At 37.8% G+C, this 18836-nt stretch overlaps 1 protein-coding gene across 6 annotated transcripts in view; it reads left to right on the forward strand.

Moving 5' to 3' along the window:
- The window catches only part of VRK1 (VRK serine/threonine kinase 1), an 83871-nt gene that overhangs the window by 45864 nt on the left and 19171 nt on the right, over nt 1-18836 (forward strand). For all 6 annotated transcript variants that reach the window (XM_029238880.1, XM_029238885.1, XM_029238883.1 and 3 more), the window contains exons 5-11: nt 875-962; nt 5419-5527; nt 5647-5739; nt 8193-8325; nt 9113-9233; nt 9531-9589; nt 13364-13542. In XM_029238880.1, coding sequence (XP_029094713.1) covers nt 875-962; nt 5419-5527; nt 5647-5739; nt 8193-8325; nt 9113-9233; nt 9531-9589; nt 13364-13542 — 782 coding nt within the window. The remainder of the gene's footprint in view (nt 1-874; nt 963-5418; nt 5528-5646; nt 5740-8192; nt 8326-9112; nt 9234-9530; nt 9590-13363; nt 13543-18836) is intronic.

Genomic DNA, 18836 nt, shown 5'->3' on the forward strand with positions numbered 1-18836 from the left:
TTGCTTAAGCCAAGACTAGAACATTGGATCTTATATTATGATGTTTTGTTACTTTTTACTTCACAGATAAATTCTATTTAAATGAGATTTGTATGAAAGAATTTTGATCTCTTAACAGGTGTATTATGATAAGATTTCACTTATATTGATAATATAGAGTTTATAAATAATATATGATTTAGGAAATATTGTTAAAAGTTGAGAATTAACCCTAATCCATGAGTATGCCTCAAGGGTCTCCAAATCTTTTTTTGAGTGTTTTTCTAAATTCTGGAGACCATAACCTGCAGGGATTCGATCACTTATGAACTAGAAGACTATCAAGGGAGAGAGCAGGACCTCTTCTAGCTATCCTTGTCCTCCTGTCCTCCAATCCCCTTCTCACCTTCCGTCCCCTCTAAAAATCCACGGAATCTCCTGGTAGGATGGTATCAGGCTTGGGAATCTCTCGAGGGGCTTCTCTCTCTCCTCGAGCTTGATTTCCTGGTTGAGGACTTTTAGAATGAGGTAAAAAAACATTTAGATAGGTGTAAAAAGTAAGTCTTTCTGTGGAAACAAGTAAACATTTACACAATTGGAGATATTAATTGTAATTGCATGTGGTTTGACTTTTTAAAAAATGTTTTCTGCAGATTTTTCATTTTAAAGACAATGTTTAAGACAGGATAACACAATTTTGTGGGTTAATAAAAATGATTTGATTGTAAAGTACTGTTCATTTGTTGGGTACAATGTATTGTTCACTTTCTTTTTTTATGAATAAAGGTGAAATCTTATTGCATGTATATCTTAGGCGTTCTGTTCTTGATTTTTCTGAGAAAAATTGCTGATGTATAACAAAATTGAAATCACAAGCATGTGTTTTAATTTGTAGTTCAGAAATGGATTCGTACCCATAAACTGAAGTACCTGGGTGTCCCTAAGTATTGGGGGTCTGGTCTACATGAAAAAAATGGAAAAAGGTAAAAATATGCATGTTTTGTTTTTCTCCTCCCTTTTTGAGCATTCACAGTTCAGTTGTTCAGTCAACAATTATGTACTGAGCACCTGCCTACCGTACTGCTTGGCCTTCACCTGGGTTGTGTGGAATGTATTCAACAGTCTCTCGTCTGGGGGACTTGTACCGAGTGGAAGCAGCTGCCTGGAACCCAGCTGACAAGTAGGAACAAAGCCAACTTGCCTGCATTATTTTTTTCCTTTAAAAATGAATAAGCAAACAAACAGAAAATTCCTTGTTATTTATGTAAAAGGGAGCCCACAGGCTTCAATTTGGCATTTTCTGTTAGATACATAATCTGCCCACCTTTGTGAGGTTTCGGTCTAGCTGAAGAGAAAAACCAAAGCTGTATGAAACAACCAGATGCCAGTTCAGTGCCAACTTGTGTGATTCTGACTCTTAACATGTCTTAGGAGTTCAGAATGGAGAGAATATTGCTGGCAGAGTTGAGTTGGAGAAAACCTCCAATGCTTTTGATGCATAATTGACACTTTAAAAATATTTAAATGAATGAATGGAGCACCATTCAGCAATGCTGGTAGCTGAGATTTGAAGAGTAGATTTAGTTGGAACTGGGGTATATTGGTTAGGATGCTTTCAGCTGCAGGTAAAGATAAAACTGACTCAGGTCTCTTAAGTAATTGTCAAGTGCCCAGCTTCCTTTATCTTGCCCTTTTGCCCCCTTGGCTTTGTTCTCTATTAATTCTCCATTGTATGGTCTCAAGGTGGCTGCCCATTTCTAGGCTTCACCTGCAGGCACAGTACCCAACAGCAGAAAATGGGATTGCTTCTTGTGAGTTTCACTTTCCTGGCAGGGAAACCTTTCCCAGGGGTCTCGTGGCAGACTTCCCCCCATGTTTTCTTGGTCAGAGTTTTATCGCTGCTCATGCTTAAACCAGCCACTGGCAAGGGCAGAGTGATCACAGTGATGAGTGGGGGGAAAGCCTGAACCAGAGTGGTGCTCTGTCAGAGAAGAGGGAGAGCAGAGGAGCTGCTGGGGGGCAGCCAGCGTTGTTCACCAGCAAGTTCTTATCCTGGAACCCAGGCACCTCTGAGGGAGCGTGGGAACTCCCTGGAATGACGAGAGAACATTTTGTTATATGTGGTTTTGCTGGGACAAGTTTCTACAGTTTTTAGAAATTTTCTGGAGAAATAGTATAGAGCAAGGATTAAGTTAAGAGTAAGGATTCTAGAGGCAGACACTTGGTTTCAAATCTGTGTTTTGCCCCTTAAAATGTGCGTGACTGGGTAAGTAACTTCTTTTTGCCTCAGTTTCCTCATCTGTGAAATAGAGTAACACCTATCCACATAATAAGGGGTATTAAATGTAAAGCTCTTAGAATATGTGTGTTAGCTTTTACTCTCAGAGGGGTCTTTAATCCCTTAAATATTAAGAACTGCTGGTTTAAAAAATCACTGTAGAGAAGGAATAGCATCTCTAGTGGGGAGTAACATGAACACAAGGTCATAATAGGCTTCTGGCCTGCTGGCTGGCCTCTTGGCCATCTTTCTTTTCTTTTTAATGAATTTTTTTTTCAGACATGACATTATTTTATGCATAATTGGCCATCTTTCTTTAACAAAGAAAGGGGGGACTTGCACACACATGAGAAAGAGAAGGAAATAACTTGGAGAAAGAGGCTGAGGTAGGTAAAGAAGATGGGGAGGAAAGGGCTCTTTGGGGCCTGTGTGCAGTAGGTAGTTGGAAGCTACTGCACGTGGCACGTGTTTGAACAAAGGGACAGACACCCTCGAGGTACAGCTGACTCACCATTGACTTGTGGTGACCTTACAACTCAGCCTGTGTCTTCTGTAACACAGAGTGCCTAGAAGTATTTCCTAAACGGGAACATTGATCACCTATAAGATATTGATTTACTTCTTAGGTTGAAGCTCTTAAAAATAATCATTTTAGTTCTCTTAGTTCTTTTTTTTTTTGGCTGTGCTGCACGTCTTGTGGGATCTTAGTTCCCCGACCAGGGATTGAACCTGGGGCCCCATGAGTGAAAGTGCCAAGACCTGACCACTGGACTGCCAGGGAATTCCCTCATTTAAGTTCTTACAAAAGTAAAAAAATAGAAAGTAAGATTGTCCTTCCAGCCCCCCTCCCCTGCCAGAAATCCTTACTTTCCCCTCCAACTCATCTGAAGTGATATGAATATAAGCGCTTAGAACAGTGTTAGGCTCATAAAAATGTTAGCTGCTATCGTTATTAAATCATTTATACTGATTTATATATTCCCATTATTTGCATTGTTTTATCCAAGTCCCCAGGACAGTATACATCGAAGGTTTTACTTCAGAAAAGTTACTTAAAAGTAGCTTTCCTTTTAGTACTCAGTGGTAGACATATCTTTGCAGAAGAATGTGGTGAAAATTTATATGCAGTATTCAGAATCATGCTTCACTTGATGTGTATAATTTAGACGTGGTGAGGCGATTAAGGGATTGTTGAGAGCAGTGGTGGAGTGATCTGTGAATAAAAACAAAGGTCTACTTCATGTAATATATTAATAGATCTCTGGTTGAATTAACCAGGTGTGCCTTAGCTCCCTTTCAGAGTAACAGCAGAGATTGTATTCTTGTTACCTACATATTATTTCATGATAATTACACAATCACATCATTTATTTGTAAAAACAAATGTGTACATTTGTCCTTGGTCTCATCCCTCAACCTCTCAAAACCTGTTGTACAGAGGAAATCAGGAAGTCAAAATTACTGTTCCCTCTAATATTTTAGAGGTCAGGGTACTGAAAATCGTACAAGAATGAAGACATTTTGCCACTGACTAATTCTGTGACTTTGGACAAGTCAATTAACCGCTATAAACATTAATTATTTTATTAAAAGATGTTTAGAAAGATCTCTAATTCTCTTCTGATTCAAAAATAGGTAGAATCTTGAATTTTTTATTTCGCGTGTTGTCTTTTAAATGTTAGCTCTTCCTTCCTTGCTGAACTTCTCATGTTGTATTTTTATCTTAGAAACCTAAAATATATAAATGGGGTTTTTGGGTCCTACTTATGTTCATTTATTTCGATGTGTTTGGTGTGGTGGTCAGAAGCATGGATCCACCACTTCCTAGAAGACAAATTACTGATGATCAGTTTTCTTCTGCTGTAAAATGGGGCTCATGGGACCTCCTAACCTCATAAGGGTGATGTGAGGTTTAAATGCACTGATACATCTGAAGAGCTTACAGTAGTGCTGTTCTCATACCAAGGCTTCAGCAAATGCCAGCTGTTGTTGATATGATGGTTATTAATCTTATCCCCATTAGAAGGTATTTTGATACATTTTGAGTGTGTTCTTGGTTTTTATTGATTTATTGAATGGTTTAACTAGACAATTCAGAATCTGGAAAACTCTATAAAGATAAAAGTGGTCCACAGAGCAAAAGGTGAACCATGTTACTGCAGCTAGGTGATGTTTTTCAGTACACACTGAAATATAACACATGGTTATTGAATCTTAGAATTTGGGTGCTGGAAAAGACCTTAGAAAGCATGAGGCCCTACCTCTCATTTGACACCTATGGAAATAGGGGCCCAAAGAAGAAACGTGACTTGGCCAAGGTGACAGAGTTGGTTTGTGGCAAAACCAAAAATCTTCGTGTTGTTCCAGGATATTTACTGTTCGCCAAATCTTATTTGTTGAGTACTTAGTATACAATTCTTTTATACCATTTAAGCAGTTTTATTGCATTTAGCTACTGTTACAGCATCTCTTGACAGTCCTGATTTTAACAGAATGTTAATACTGCTAAAATGTGCCTTAAAAATAGAGAACAGGGCTTCCCTGGTGGCGCAGTGGTTGAGAGTCTGCCTGCCGATGCAGGGGACACGGGTTCGTGCCCCGGTCCGGGAAGATCCCACATGCTGCGGAGCGGCTGGGCCCGTGAGCCAGGGCCGCTGAGCCTGCGCGTCCGGAGCCTGTGCTCCGTAACGGGAGAGGCCACAGCAGTGAGAGGCCCGCGTACCTCAAAAAAAAAAAAAAAAAATAGAGAACAGTCACAGGCGGGAAGCTAATATACAGAAACATAAATTAACATTAACTATGACAAAAATTAGTGACATCAATCTTACTCAGATTATTTTATCTTTACCTTGAAGTGTCTGTTGTCTTCTCTCTGTGGGTGTTTTCTTACATTGAATATTGTCTCATGTAGCTTGCTGAGACCAGGAGGCCCATAAAGTAAAAGTCAAGACAGGAAAGCTCTCACAGCTCTTGAGATTTCTAGCTGGAAGAACTTGTTTCAAATGTTTGTCTTTTCTTCCTTCTTTCTTTCCTTGTCTTGTCTTTCTACTTTCTTGGTAAACATTGCCTTGAAAAAAATTACTTTGAAAGGAGAGTACTCAGTGCAAAATAGGTTTTCCTGAGTTACATTTTGTTCATTGACTTTTCTTGTTTGTCTTTAGTTACAGGTTTATGATAATGGATCGCTTTGGGAGTGACCTTCAGAAAATATATGAAGCAAATGCCAAAAGGTTTTCTCGGAAAACTGTCTTGCAGCTAAGCTTAAGAATTGTATGTGAGCTACATTCTTCTCGTTTTTAATCCAGTAAAGGCTAGTTGTGTTGAAGCTCGGTCCTCTGCTGGTTGGTGTTAGGTACTGCATTAATTTATTCTATATGATGCTTTTATAGCTGGATATTCTGGAATATATTCATGAGCATGAGTACGTACACGGAGATATCAAGGCCTCAAATCTTCTCCTCAGCTACAAGAATCCTGACCAGGTAGTTTTGTAACTTTAATTTTTACCGTTTAAAACCTGTTGTTTGAAAACAAATATGGTTGCTACGAACTTTTTTTTTTTTTTTTGCGGTGCTCGGGCCTCTCACTGTTGTGGCCTCTCCCGTTGCGGAGCACAGTCTCCAGACGCGCAGGCCCAGCGGCCATGGCTCACGGGCCCAGCCGCTCCGCGGCATGTGGGATCTTCCCGGACCGGGGCACAAACCCGTGTCCCCTGCATCGGCAGGCGGACTCTCAACCACTGTGCCACCAGGGAAGCCCGCTATGAACTTTTGAACCCATGCAGAAGTTTTACTTTTTCAAGTAGATATGGTAATAATAATATTTCTTCTTGACACTTTTATCTAGTTAACATTCTACATTTTTGATGCGATTTGTTGGCACTTTATCAAGTTGGCTATTTTGCCCTAAATAATATTCAGAAGAAGTACTTGTGATACAAAATGAATTTCAAATAGCTATTTGAGGGTGGAAGCTTAAAATTATATAGTGCACCAATGAATTATGTTTGCCTTTCTGCTTTGTCATTTTTTAAATTTCCTTTGTTCAGGAAATCCGTCAAATGTAAGTGTTCTGTTACTTGGAGAATTTGGTCTTTAACGTGTTGATTATTGAAATCAATTGATTTACAGAAATGTCCTAGCTGTCTAAATTTTGTAGGGTTTGGAATTCAAATGTGCATTTTTTTTTTTTTTTCGGTACGTGGGCCCCTCACCGTTGTGGCCTCTCCCGTTGCGAAGCACAGGCTCCGGACGCGCAGGCCCAGCGGCCACGGCTCACGGGCCCAGCTGCTCCGCGGCTTGTAGGATCTTCCCGGACCGGGGCACAAACCCGTGTCCCCTGCATCGGCAGGCGGACTCTCAACCACTGTGCCACCTGGGAAGCCCTCAAATGTGCATTTTTAAAGCCTATTACCTTCACTTTGTAATTTTCACTTTTTAAGGAAAGGAGAAAAGCTAATGTTATTATACCTTTATTTGGGTCAGTTTAGTTGGAGTAGAGGGATTTGTAATTTTCTTGAAGCTGATTCCATGATTTTGGTAAAAGTAAGGTTTCGTTGACATAGTTGGGCCACTGTATTTAATCCATTTCATGTGTGTTCTCACTTCTTACTTGATCTTGTATAAGAAAGGAGTATTTAAGCATTTTAACTGTGTATGTCGATATGCCATACTTTATTCTTCTTTGTCTCAGACCTAACTTTGACTTCCTCTTGCTTAGTTTTCCCTTTTTCCTTTGGCTCCCCTTTGTTTTCCTGTCATCTCATATATTTGCCTCCCCTTCCCCATCTCTGTTACAGTAGCTGTAAGGAATCTGTATACGCAGAACAGAAGGAAGTTTCTGGTCTAGAGCAGGCTAATGGAGAAATCCTAAAGGCAATCACAGAATTTCCAGGCAACTTGTTGTAGATGTGTTTAGGTTAAAAATAAGCAAGCAAGCAAGCAGACAAACAAAGCATAGCTTAGAGACCTGAATGGGAAGGATTCTGTTAGTTGAAGTAGACGGCACTTGTGTAATAAATACAAATATAATTTATTTCCATTTGCAGTTGACTGAAACATGCTGCCTTTTGTTTAGATGGAAGTATTTTTGCAGCTTGGTTATCCTTTGGGCATATGTTTTGGATGGGATAATTTTTCTAGTATTAGATGTATGTGTTAGATCCAGCCCCAAATTTTTACTTCAGTTCCCTCCTGTGACCAGATACATACATCTGTGAGACAGTCACCCAGAATTAGAGATGTAATATGTGGCTCTGGAATAGAGGAAAGCCAAATTTACTAGCTTTGTATGCTAATCAGATATACACATACATGCCCATAGATATGTGTATATATAATACTAAAATTTAGTTCTAATTATGAAGACTTGACTTTAATATATAATATTTAAATGTAGCTAAGAGCCTCATCTAAAAGGTCTTCAGGTCATTATTATAATCTGTGAAATATCTTTATGAAGTGAATTGATATTTGGTTATTTTATAAGTGAAGACAGAGGGGAATAACTAACATAACATGTGTCAACTAAGTTAGGAATCTTACAGTCAGCGTGTAGCAGTTGTATTGCAACAAGTATTGATGGTTTACTCTGCTCAGTTTTGTTTTAGATGCTGTAAGGAAAAGTGTACGATTTATAACCCTTGCTCAAATTGAGGAGACAAGATTATTTACAGGTGTAACACATACTTGTCTAAAGAAGTCGGGTGATATCTGCACTATAGCTACATGGTCATTTAACATTTTTCTTTAAAAAGTCTTTCAGAATTAAGTGCTTGCTGTTGTTTGCGTGTTGGATCTAACTTGTTTGGGGTGCTATAGTATGGCCTTGTGGATGAATCTACCCTCAAGTGACAGTATTCTGTTTCTGGGCTTTAAAGGGGGTATATGTGTAGTCATTTTGCCTTTAATTTGTCTTGGTGTTTGGACATTTATAGGTGTACTTGGTAGATTATGGCCTTGCTTATCGGTACTGCCCAGAAGGAATTCATAAAGAATACAAAGAAGACCCCAAAAGATGTCACGATGGCACGATTGAATTTACCAGCATCGATGCGCACAATGGTGTGGGTACGTCAGTGGCACCTGAACAAGAGATACATTGCCAGTGCTTTCAACTGAATTTCTACACAGTTCTTCTGCAGTAAACACTTAGCCAAGTAAATCAGAATCGAAGAGACAGGATAGGATGGGGGAAGAAGGGAGAGCTTAGGCTCCTACATTTGTGCAATGTGAGGGCACCTGTGTTTCCTCCCTGTCTTCCTCCCACCCTTCAAAGATCACCAGGGTTTCAGTAGAGGAGGTAGTTCAGTCAGCTGCAATAAGGCTTTCTTTTGCTTTTATTTAGCTTAATTGGAATGTTGGGGGTTTTCCCCCCTAATCTGTAAGTTTCTTATGCAGCTACAACTTTGTAACAGGTAGACTTTTATTTTGTCACCTATTAAGTTGGCCTGTTTCTTCAGCAGTCCGTTTCTTTTTCTTCTGTACCCAACACTGTGGAGGAGCTAAAATCCCCAGTTCTCTGGGCTTCTTAATAGCTTATAGCATTTTTAATATCTTCACATTTTCCAAGGGCACTATTTAATGTGTCATTGTTTTATAATTTATTTCCTAGGCTAATAGTCTCTGTGAAACTGTAGAGTTTGCCAATTTGGGTTTTAAAGTAAATTATTAGTTGGAGGTAAATTATTTCTTTTATACTGCCCAGTATTTGGTGCTTTTTTCAAAATGGAGTCAAGATTTGATGATGAAAAACAAGACTGTAGAGTTGACCCTTTTACTTATTCCTTTAGATATACCTGAAATTCTACCTTAAACATTGTTTCAGTGTGCTGAATCCGCTTCTTTTGTTTCACAGCCCCATCAAGACGTGGTGACCTGGAAATCCTTGGTTATTGCATGATCCAGTGGCTTAGTGGCCATCTTCCTTGGGAGGATAATTTGAAAGATCCCAACTATGTTAGAGATTCCAAAATTAGGTAAAGGAAAACTGATAATAAATTATTTGGGGCAAAATCATGATAAAGCAGATGTTCAGTCAGAACTTCTTGATGGGGACTATAGTTTTAACTGATACTAGTGTAGAAATAAGAAAGTACTTGTTAAACAGTAAGGTTCCTTGGTCTTCCGTTGAATTTATTTTGGAAGATTTTGTCCGTGAGCGTGTTTAGGATGTAGCACAATGCTGCTTAATGTGCTCTTTACTGTTCTTAAATATTAATAACTTTCCATGGTGTCAAGTTTCAAACAGTGACTCAGCCTTTAATTTTTAACAGATACAGAGAAAATATTGCAGGTTTGATGGACAAATGTTTTCCTGAGAAGAACAAGCCAGGTAAGAAAAGACGTCTTGAATGTTCGTAGGGATCTTGTTTTCTGCAAGAAAAAAAGTCTTGAGGTCTGTGGAATATCCCGTAATGTAGGAGCTTAGGCATTGTTAAGTGTAATCATTCCACTGCAGCCTGCTCTCCTGAAACAGGTACTTCCCTTTCCACAGGTGGGCCTTCTTCAGTTATTATTCAGTGCTTTCAGTAATGGAACCGAATTTCATTCAGTAATTCAACTATTTTTTTTATTGAGGCTTTATTGTGTGAGAAGGACCATTCTAGGCACTAGGGATACACCAGTGAACAAATTAAATAAAACTTCCTATCCTCATGAAGCTCTAGTTGGGAAAGGTAGACAGTAAACAAACGAGTGAATTTCACAGTATATTGCATGGTTAGTACTGTGGCAGAAAGAAGAAAGCAGAGAGTAGAGTTAGGGGGTGTGGGGATGGGTTGGGGAGTGAAGCGAGGAGGTGGATTGGAATTGTAAATAGGGTGGCCAGGGATGGCCTCACTGAGGAGATGACAAATTGAATAGTTGTAGGAAGGAGATAGGGAGCGAGCTCTGGGGAAGTCTGGGGAAGAGCGTTTCCAGGCAGAAGGAACGTGAGTGCCGGGTGTACTTGAGGGATGCCTGCTTTTAAGCCATCATAGGGCTTTGGCTCTTACTTTGAGCAGGAGCGCGTGAGGTTTGGAGGAGAGGGACGTGAGTGAATTGTCTGTCTTTAAGGGAACTCTCTCCAACTCCTGTTGTGAAGATCGACTGCTAGGGAGGCAAGGCCGGGTATAAACAGGAGCTGGTAGGAGGCTACTGCAATAATCCAAGCAAGGGAAGTAGCAGCGCAGGTAGTGAGGAGTGGTCGGTGTGGATATATTTAGAAGTCTTTTCAACCTTTGCTCAGTTATCTCCTTTTCAGGAGGTCTACCCTGACCTTATGCCTTTTAAACTTGCAACCTGCCAACCACATCTAGAAATAGAATGTTATAGGCTTTTTCAGAAACACCCCCTGGTGCCTCCTGCCAATCACGAGCCTCTCCCACTGGCCTAATGAATCACTAGCCTAACTTCCAACACTAAGGATTTGTTTTTGAACTATATAGAAATGGAATCATAGAGTGAACAAAATAGATAGTTTCACGAGGGCGGGGATTTTTAACGTTCTGGTTTCTATTGGAGTTCTTTGTCTTTCACTCAGTATTGCATTTCTGAAATTAGTTCCCACTGTTGCATTTTTTGGATGTTTTTATTTACTTTTTAACTTTATTGAGGAATAACTGAAAAATATAATTGTATAACATGATTTGATATACAGGCATACCTCGTTTTATAGCTGTTCACTTTATTGCACTTTGTCGATACTGTGTTTTTTACACATTGAAGGTTTGTGACAACCCTGGGTCGAGCGTCTGTTGGTGCCATTTTTCCAGCAGCATTTGTTCACTTCCTATCTGTGTCACATTTTGGTAATTCTCACAATATTTCAAACTGTTTCATTATTCTATTTATTATGGTGATTTGTGATCAGTGATCTTTGATGTTACTATTGCAAAAAAATTATGACTTGCTGAAACTCAGACGATTGTTGGCATTTTTTTAGCAATAAAGTGTTTTTTAATTAAGGTACCTACGTTTTTTTAGACATCATGTTATTTCACACTTAATAGGCTACAGTATAGTGTAAACATAACTTTTATATGCACTGGGGAACAAAAAAAATTAAAGTGACTTGCTTTATTGTGATACTTTATTGCGGTGGTCTGGAACTGAACCTGCAATGTCTCTGAGGTGTGCCTGCCTGTACATACACATTGGAGAATGATTACCAAGATTGACATAATTTAGCACATCTATCACCTTGCATAGTTAACAGAGTTAACAGCAGCCTTTCTTGAAAAGACCAGCCTTTCCCTGTGATGCCGCCTTTGTGTAAAATCAGGTGTGGATTTGTGAGTCTTTTTCTGGGCTCTTTCATTGTTCTTTTTTTCTCTTCTTGGGCCCCACTGTCTTAATTACTGTAGCTTTATCTTAAGTCTTGATACATGGTAGTTTAAGTCCTCTAGCACTGTTTCTTCTTTATACTTGACTTTCTGTTTTGCTCGATCATTTGTATATCTGTGTACATTTTAGAATCACCTTGTCAGTTCTGCACACATCCTGTCCCTCTGCAATTTGCTGGAATTCTGAGTGGGATTGCATGGACTCTGGACTAACTGGGGAGCATTGGCATCTTTATACTATTGATACTTTATGTCTTCTGTTTAATTTGGTCTCAGTTTCTGTGTTACCTGCGTTTTATAGTTTTAATCTGGAAAAAATCTTGCCCATCTTTCATTATAATTGTTAGTAGGTATTTGATGCTATTGTTAAGTGATATATTTTTATTAAAATTTATTTTTCTAATTGCTTGTTGGTAGTATATAGAAGTAAAATAGATTTCTAAATATTTACCTTATATCCTGTGACCTTGTTAAATTTACATATTGGTTCTGGAAGTTTTTTTATAGATTCCTTAGGATTTTCTGCATACACTGTCATGTTCATGAATAAACTGTTTTACATCTTCCATTCCACTCGTGATGCCTTCTGTTTCTTTTCTCGCCTTACTGTACTGGCTAAAAACTACAGGACTTTCAGGCAGAATGGAAACGGGGCAAGTGGACCTCCTTGCCGTTTCCTTCTCTCATCAGGGAAGTATTCAGTATTTTACCATACTCGGTGATGTTTGCTTTAGGTTTTCTATAGATCCCCTTTTTCAGATTAAGAAAGTTGAAGGGAGGGATTTTTTTTTCTTTTTTCTCATGTACCCAGGTATTTAGAAACATGCCTGGCATGTGGTGGGTGCTTAATGAATACCTGAATGAATGAATGTGTATATACGTGTGTGTGTGTGTAGCACTGACATGATCTCTTGATTTATTGGATGTGGGGTGTGGGAAGAGGAGGATTCTTGGCTTGAGGTGCTGGAAGGATGGAATTTTCAGTAACCAAGACAGGGAAAACCACAGGGAGAACAGGTTTTAGGGGTTGGTCAGGAGTTTGGATTTGCACTTGTTGGGATTTGATATGAGTCAGTGGAAATCAGTGGATATACAAGTCTGGAGAGCAGTGGAAAGGCTGGGCTGGGGATATAACATGTATGAGTCATTAGCCTAAAGATGGATTTTTAGATGGATGTTGAAAAGTGTTGATCTTGACTAGTAAGATTTCTTTTTATGGGTTTGGTTCTGCCTCAGTGTACAGTAAACCTTTCATCATTCAGAAGTCGATTTTTCTCTTATGGGAAAACCAGGCCTTGCTTCTTTTTCTTTTTTTCAACCTGTTTTTCATATGTTTTATTTCTTATTTACGCAAAGAATGCAGCTGTCTTCTGTAGAACTAATGGCTTCTGTGGCAAAAAAAAAAATACTGGCTATGATATTTATTGTATACTTAAGCACATTTTACTTTATAATCTTTATTCTAGGTCCTTTTAAAAAAATAGCTTTAAAACTACAGCAATTATTTTTTGTATATATTTAAATGTTAAGCATGTCTTCTGTCTTACTACCTCACAATTAAAAAATGTTTTTTACGTTGTTTCTCAAAATACGTTTTTTATTTGACTTATCTGACAATTCTTGAATTCAAAATCATACTTTCCATTGAAGGAGTGATTGAAAAAAACATGTTTAACAAGCTATACATTTGCATTCTAATTTTAGTATAACCATGTATCATTTTCTTAGAAAAGTATGTTGTATTTATGACAAAAAATTACAAAATAATTGTGTTATTCTTTTAGATGAAATTGCTAAGTACATGGAAACAGTGAAATTACTGGATTATGCCGAAAAACCTCTTTATCAAAAGTTACGAGATATTCTTTTGCAAGGACTGAAAGCTATAGGAAGTAAGGATGACAGCAAGCTGGACCTCAGTGTTGTGGAGAATGGAAGTTTGAAAGCAAAAACAATAACAAAGGTGAGTTCTGTTACTGAATTTTCCTTTGGGCGTCCTGTGACTATAATTACAACAAGTATTAATTTTAGGTAAGAGAACCAGTAGCTCAGTAAAGAAAATAATAACAGATTGCTACACAATTAAATATTTTTCATCATTATGTAAAAGCAAACTCTTTATGATATGGAAAAATATGTAGAGGGTGGTAGAAAAATGAATATTTATGTGTTTCTTATGTCCAGTAGCAAGTTAGGAAATTCCTAAAGAGATTCTAACTCAGGATACTAATGTCTGGCAGAGGGATTTGAGCAGGGCACTCAATTCATAGTCTGTGTGTTCTTTTCTCCCACGTCACCCCTTAGGGTTGATCTTGTCTTTCACTTTTCCCTTGTTCATTGGTGTGGTCCAAGTATTTACTATTTGAAAATTGGTTTTGAAAAATTACCATTTGAAAATTACATTTGAAAGTTTCCTTGTTTGTTGTCGTGTTGTGTTTCCCATTTGAACATTATTTTGCTCTTTACAGAAATGTCATTATGTAAAGCTGTGTATCTGTATATAAGGGAATTAACTTTTTGGAAAGAAATGTTAAGTAATAAACTTTATGGTAGAAATATTGCACAGGCATGTAAATAACTCCTGGTATCACTTTAAAATTTAGATTTTGCAGGTATACATCAACTTATTGGTTATTTTTAATAATTATTGATCAACTTAATTTCCTTTTTTTTTTTTTTTTCTTGCGGTACACGGGCCTCTCACTGTTGTGGCCTCTCCCATTGCGGAGCACAGGCTCCGGATGCGCAGGCTCAGCGGCCATGGCTCACGGGCCCAGCCGCTCCGCGGCATGTGAGATCTTCCTGGACCGGGGCACGAACCCGTGTCCCCTGCATTGGCAGGCGGACTCTCAACCACTGCACCACCAGGGAAGCCCTTAATTTCCTTTTCAATCTGAAATTGTTTACTAAAATGTGCTAGTTGCTTTTACATGGGAAAGGAAAACTGCTTTTAGAAGAAAAATATTTTTTTACATTATTGACTGTTTTAATTGTCGTTAACTCTGTAAATTCCAGTATATTCCTTTGGAAATCTTGTATTCCAAACTATGAGATAAAGAGTTAAAAACAGATTTTCTCCCTTTAAAATAAGAAGCAGCATATTAAAAGAACTTACAAAGGAGATAGGAATTTTGACATTGGATCATGAATTTGACTTTTTTGGCTAATAGTAGGTGTCTTTGTAATTTCATCACAGAATCTGAAATTATACATATGCATCTGTATATACATCTTTTTGCTTTCATAAGTTTTGTCTTAATTTCATCTGCTCCATTTTTGTGTTTTTGTGGTCAACAACCGTGTGGAAAGCCATATCCAGCTTTAAGCGAAGAGGATAAATGGAAGGCTGAGTGGAATTTTTGAGTAAGGTGGTAAACTTACAGTTTGCATACACGTATAAACATACAGCATGCGTCTCCTTGCTCAGGACAGATTTTTGTACGTTAATATTTATAGCTGGCTTCTGTAGTGTTTTTCTCTAAAATTTTGCTGATTGAAAAGTAAAGATCTCTGTTGAGGTAAGAACTTGTCCAGTACCATTCCCCTTTCCTTTGCAAATCACTGTTGTTTGTACCTACATGCTAGAGAAAATTTGGTTTCTGCGGGTTGGCTGACTTTACAGCTGAATAGGTCAGTCTGCTGCAGAGCTAACATCTGTGACCTTACAATTCTCTTGTGTCCTTGGGTAGTTCAGAAAGCTGGAAATTTCTTGTTAGATCATCCCCTACATGTATAAAGCTTCATTTAGGGGGAGAAAATGAATAAAAAGCTGAACTGTTAGATTTCCTTCATTAGTTTGCTGCTTTTTTTCCCCTCAGAGCTGATATAGGATTCTTTTTGTATTAAAAAGAAACTAATAAAAGTTAAGATTAGGTAAGATCATGAAGCTCCTTGATAACCATGTAACTGTAGGTGAGTTGTTAATTTTGTTGGCCTTTTGTTTTTTGTTTGTAAAGTGAAAGAGTTGGACCAGAGCAGATTTTTTTTTTTTTAAGCTTTCTTTCTTTTTCTTTTTAAAGCATCAGAACATTTTCTTCAAATAAATTGTAAATACGCCACAGCTAAAACAGATAAGAGCAGAGCTCCATCCAACTTTTCAGTCTGGGGGCTCCCACAAGAGAAAGCTCTCTTCTTTGAGAAATTAGTATTCCTTCTCTTGTTTAGGAAGGAGTATGTAGTTGAGATTCTTTTTTTGCTCTGGTTACTAGGAAGTTCAGAGCTGAATATAATGCTTCATCATAGAAACTGTATTAATCCTTATAATTGCATACTTGCTCCTTCTTTTCCTCTGTCATAATTTTTTAAAACTTTAAAATAAAAGTATATGTTCTTTGTATTTAGGACACTCATATCTCTGAAAGGGATAAGTTTAATCAATTCAATGTATATGTCTCTTTATATTCCTAAGAGATATGGTAAAAAACCTATAAGAATTGATCGACAGTGGAATGAAGCAAGCCTTCTATCCATTTTTTTTACAGCCATGCTTGATTATGGTATAGTAAATTGGGCAGCTATCGTGAAATATGAATTTATCCACTTTGAACTGGTTTTAGTCTCAATAACCTAAGAGGAGTATTTAAAGCACAGAATTTGGGGATGACATAAATCTGAAGTAGAAAGACACTAAGTATCACCATGCCCTTAAAAATCATTATTAAGTAAATAATAAATAAATTCCTGCTGGCACTCAGCCTGGAACATGGTACAAAGAGTTGAACAAGAGCAGAGAAAGGTCTTCCAATGCACATCAGTGGCCTGCAGCTCCTCTGGTGGACAACTTTCTATCCTTTGAGATGATCACACCTAATGTAGTATTAAACTCATACCATGTAGCCTATAGTTAAGGTCAGATTGCCCCCAAATATACCATCTAAATTTGGTGAAGATCTATCTAGCTGTTTTTGTTTATAGAATGATAGAAACTGTATTTTAATTATGTAAATTTAGATTGTTGCAGTTGATACATTTCTTTCTGTTTTTTAATGGTAGTTTACCCTTAGTTCTGTATCTAAGTGGATTCAGTGTTTACTAAGAATTTCTTTCCTTAGATACCCCATTATTGAGTCCTTTATTTTGAATCTTGTCTTATTTGGTTGGATTTTGTCAAGTAATTTTTTCCCTAAATTTTTGAGTGAGATTATGACATATGTACAGAAAAGTGCACAAATAATTGTGGAATTTGAACTTTACAAAGTGAACGTATGCATTTAGACGTCACCCAAATCAAAATATGGATCATTGCAGAAACCCCAGAAACCTTTCTCATGCCCTACTCCCAGCCATTACCCCTTCAGTAAGAGTAACCAATTTTATGACTTCTAACACCATAAATTAGTTTTGCTATTAAAGAAAAACATAGTAGTAGCACCATACGTTTTGTACACTTTTGTGTCTGTCTTTCATTCATTTGTATTTCTTTTTTTCTTTTTGAATTTTATTTTTTTAAACAGGAGGTTCTTATTAGTTATCTATTTTATAAATATTGATGTATACATGTCAATCCCAGTCTCCCAATTCATCACTCCACCACCCCCTCCCCCGCCGCTTTCCCCCCTTGGTGTCCATACATTTGTTCTCTACATCTGTCTCTATTTCTGCCTTGCATTTCTGAATTTCCTTGCTGTCACAAGTAACAAAAGTCTTTTGTTTTTTTATTCCTGTGTAGTACTCCATTATATGACTATATCATGATTCATTTATCCCTTCTGCTCTTGGTGGATGGATGTTTGCATTGTTTCCAGTTTTTGGTGATTGCAATAATGCTGTTAAGAACACTCTTATAAATTCTTTTGGGAAACATATATAATTATTTCAAGTTTGGTGTATACATAGTAGAATTCCTGGGGTGTAGGGTTTACGTATGCTTAGTAGCTTTAGTAGATACCGCCAAGCAATTTGCCCAATTTACTCTCCCACAGCAGCTTATGAGAGTTCCAGTTGCTCACTGACACTAGCTATTGTATTATGTTTAACTTTATCTATTTTGGTAGATGTTTACTAGTATTTCTTTATGGTTTTAATTTGATCTTGAGAATATTGATTTTGAACACCTTTTCATAGCCTGTCAGTCTTTTTTTTTTTTTTTTTTTTTTTTGCGGCAGGCGGGCCTCTCACTGTTGTGGCCTCTCCCATTACGGAGCACAGGCTCCGGACGCGCAGGCTCAGCGGCCATGGCTCACAGGCCATGGCATGTGGGATCTTCCCGGACCGGGGCACGAACCCATGTCCCCTGCATCTGCAGGCGGAATCTCAACCACTGTGCCACCAGGGAAGCCCGCCTGTCAGTCTTGATTATCCTTTTTTTGTGAGGTGCATTTCAAGTCTTTTGTCCATTAAAAAAAATTGGGGTTGTCTGCTTTCCTTTGATTTGCAGAGTTAAGCACTTTGTATATATATACAATATATGTATTGCACATATTTTTTTTACAGCTTGTGGTTTATCTTTTCACTCTCTTAGTATGGTATCTTTTGATGAACAGAAGTTCTTCACTTTAATTAATCATAATTTATTAAGTTTTTGTTTGTTTATGACTAGTGCTTTGTGTATTCTATTTCAGGAACATTTTGTCTACCTCAAGATCATGAAGACAATCTTTTGTCAAGAAATTTTATCTTTTTCATTTAGGTCTACAGTTTAACAGAAATTGATTTTGCGCATGGTGTGAGTCGGTGTTTATTTACCCCCTGTGGATATCTAGTTGATCTGAACTATTTATTGAAAAGATTATAATGTCCCCACAGCATGTAGCTGGTTTTCAGGTAACCATATGTGTTCGGGTCTGTTTCTGGACACTCTGTTCTGTGCCATTGGCCTGCTCATCTGTATTTGGGCCAGTGCCACACTGTTTGAACTACTGGCTTCATAATGATATTTGATAGTATAAGTTCTCCAACTTTATTCTTCTTTAAGATTGTCTTTGCTGTTTTTGGCTCTTTGACTTGACATATAAATTTTAGAATCAGCTTATTAATTTCCACAAAAATTCTTCTGGGATTTTGATTGAGATTGCACTGACTGGCGTTTTGGGAAAAACTGACATCTTCACAGTATTCTTTTCTGTTCCATGAATATGGTATACCCCTATATTTATATAGGTTCTTTCATTTATCTCAGTGATGTTTGTAGTTGTCTCTGACTATATAGAGATCATATACATCTTCCATGTCTAACTGCTTAATTCTTAGTTTCTTTTTATCATCTGTAATCATCCCACACGTTTCCTTCATGTCATTTAGTTGTCAGCTCAGTCTGCT

The sequence above is a fragment of the Monodon monoceros genome, unplaced genomic scaffold (assembly GCF_005190385.1).
Source record: "Monodon monoceros isolate NGI ecotype Baffin Bay Population unplaced genomic scaffold, NGI_Narwhal_1 Super_Scaffold_21, whole genome shotgun sequence".
NCBI classification, from domain to species: domain Eukaryota; kingdom Metazoa; phylum Chordata; class Mammalia; order Artiodactyla; family Monodontidae; genus Monodon; species Monodon monoceros.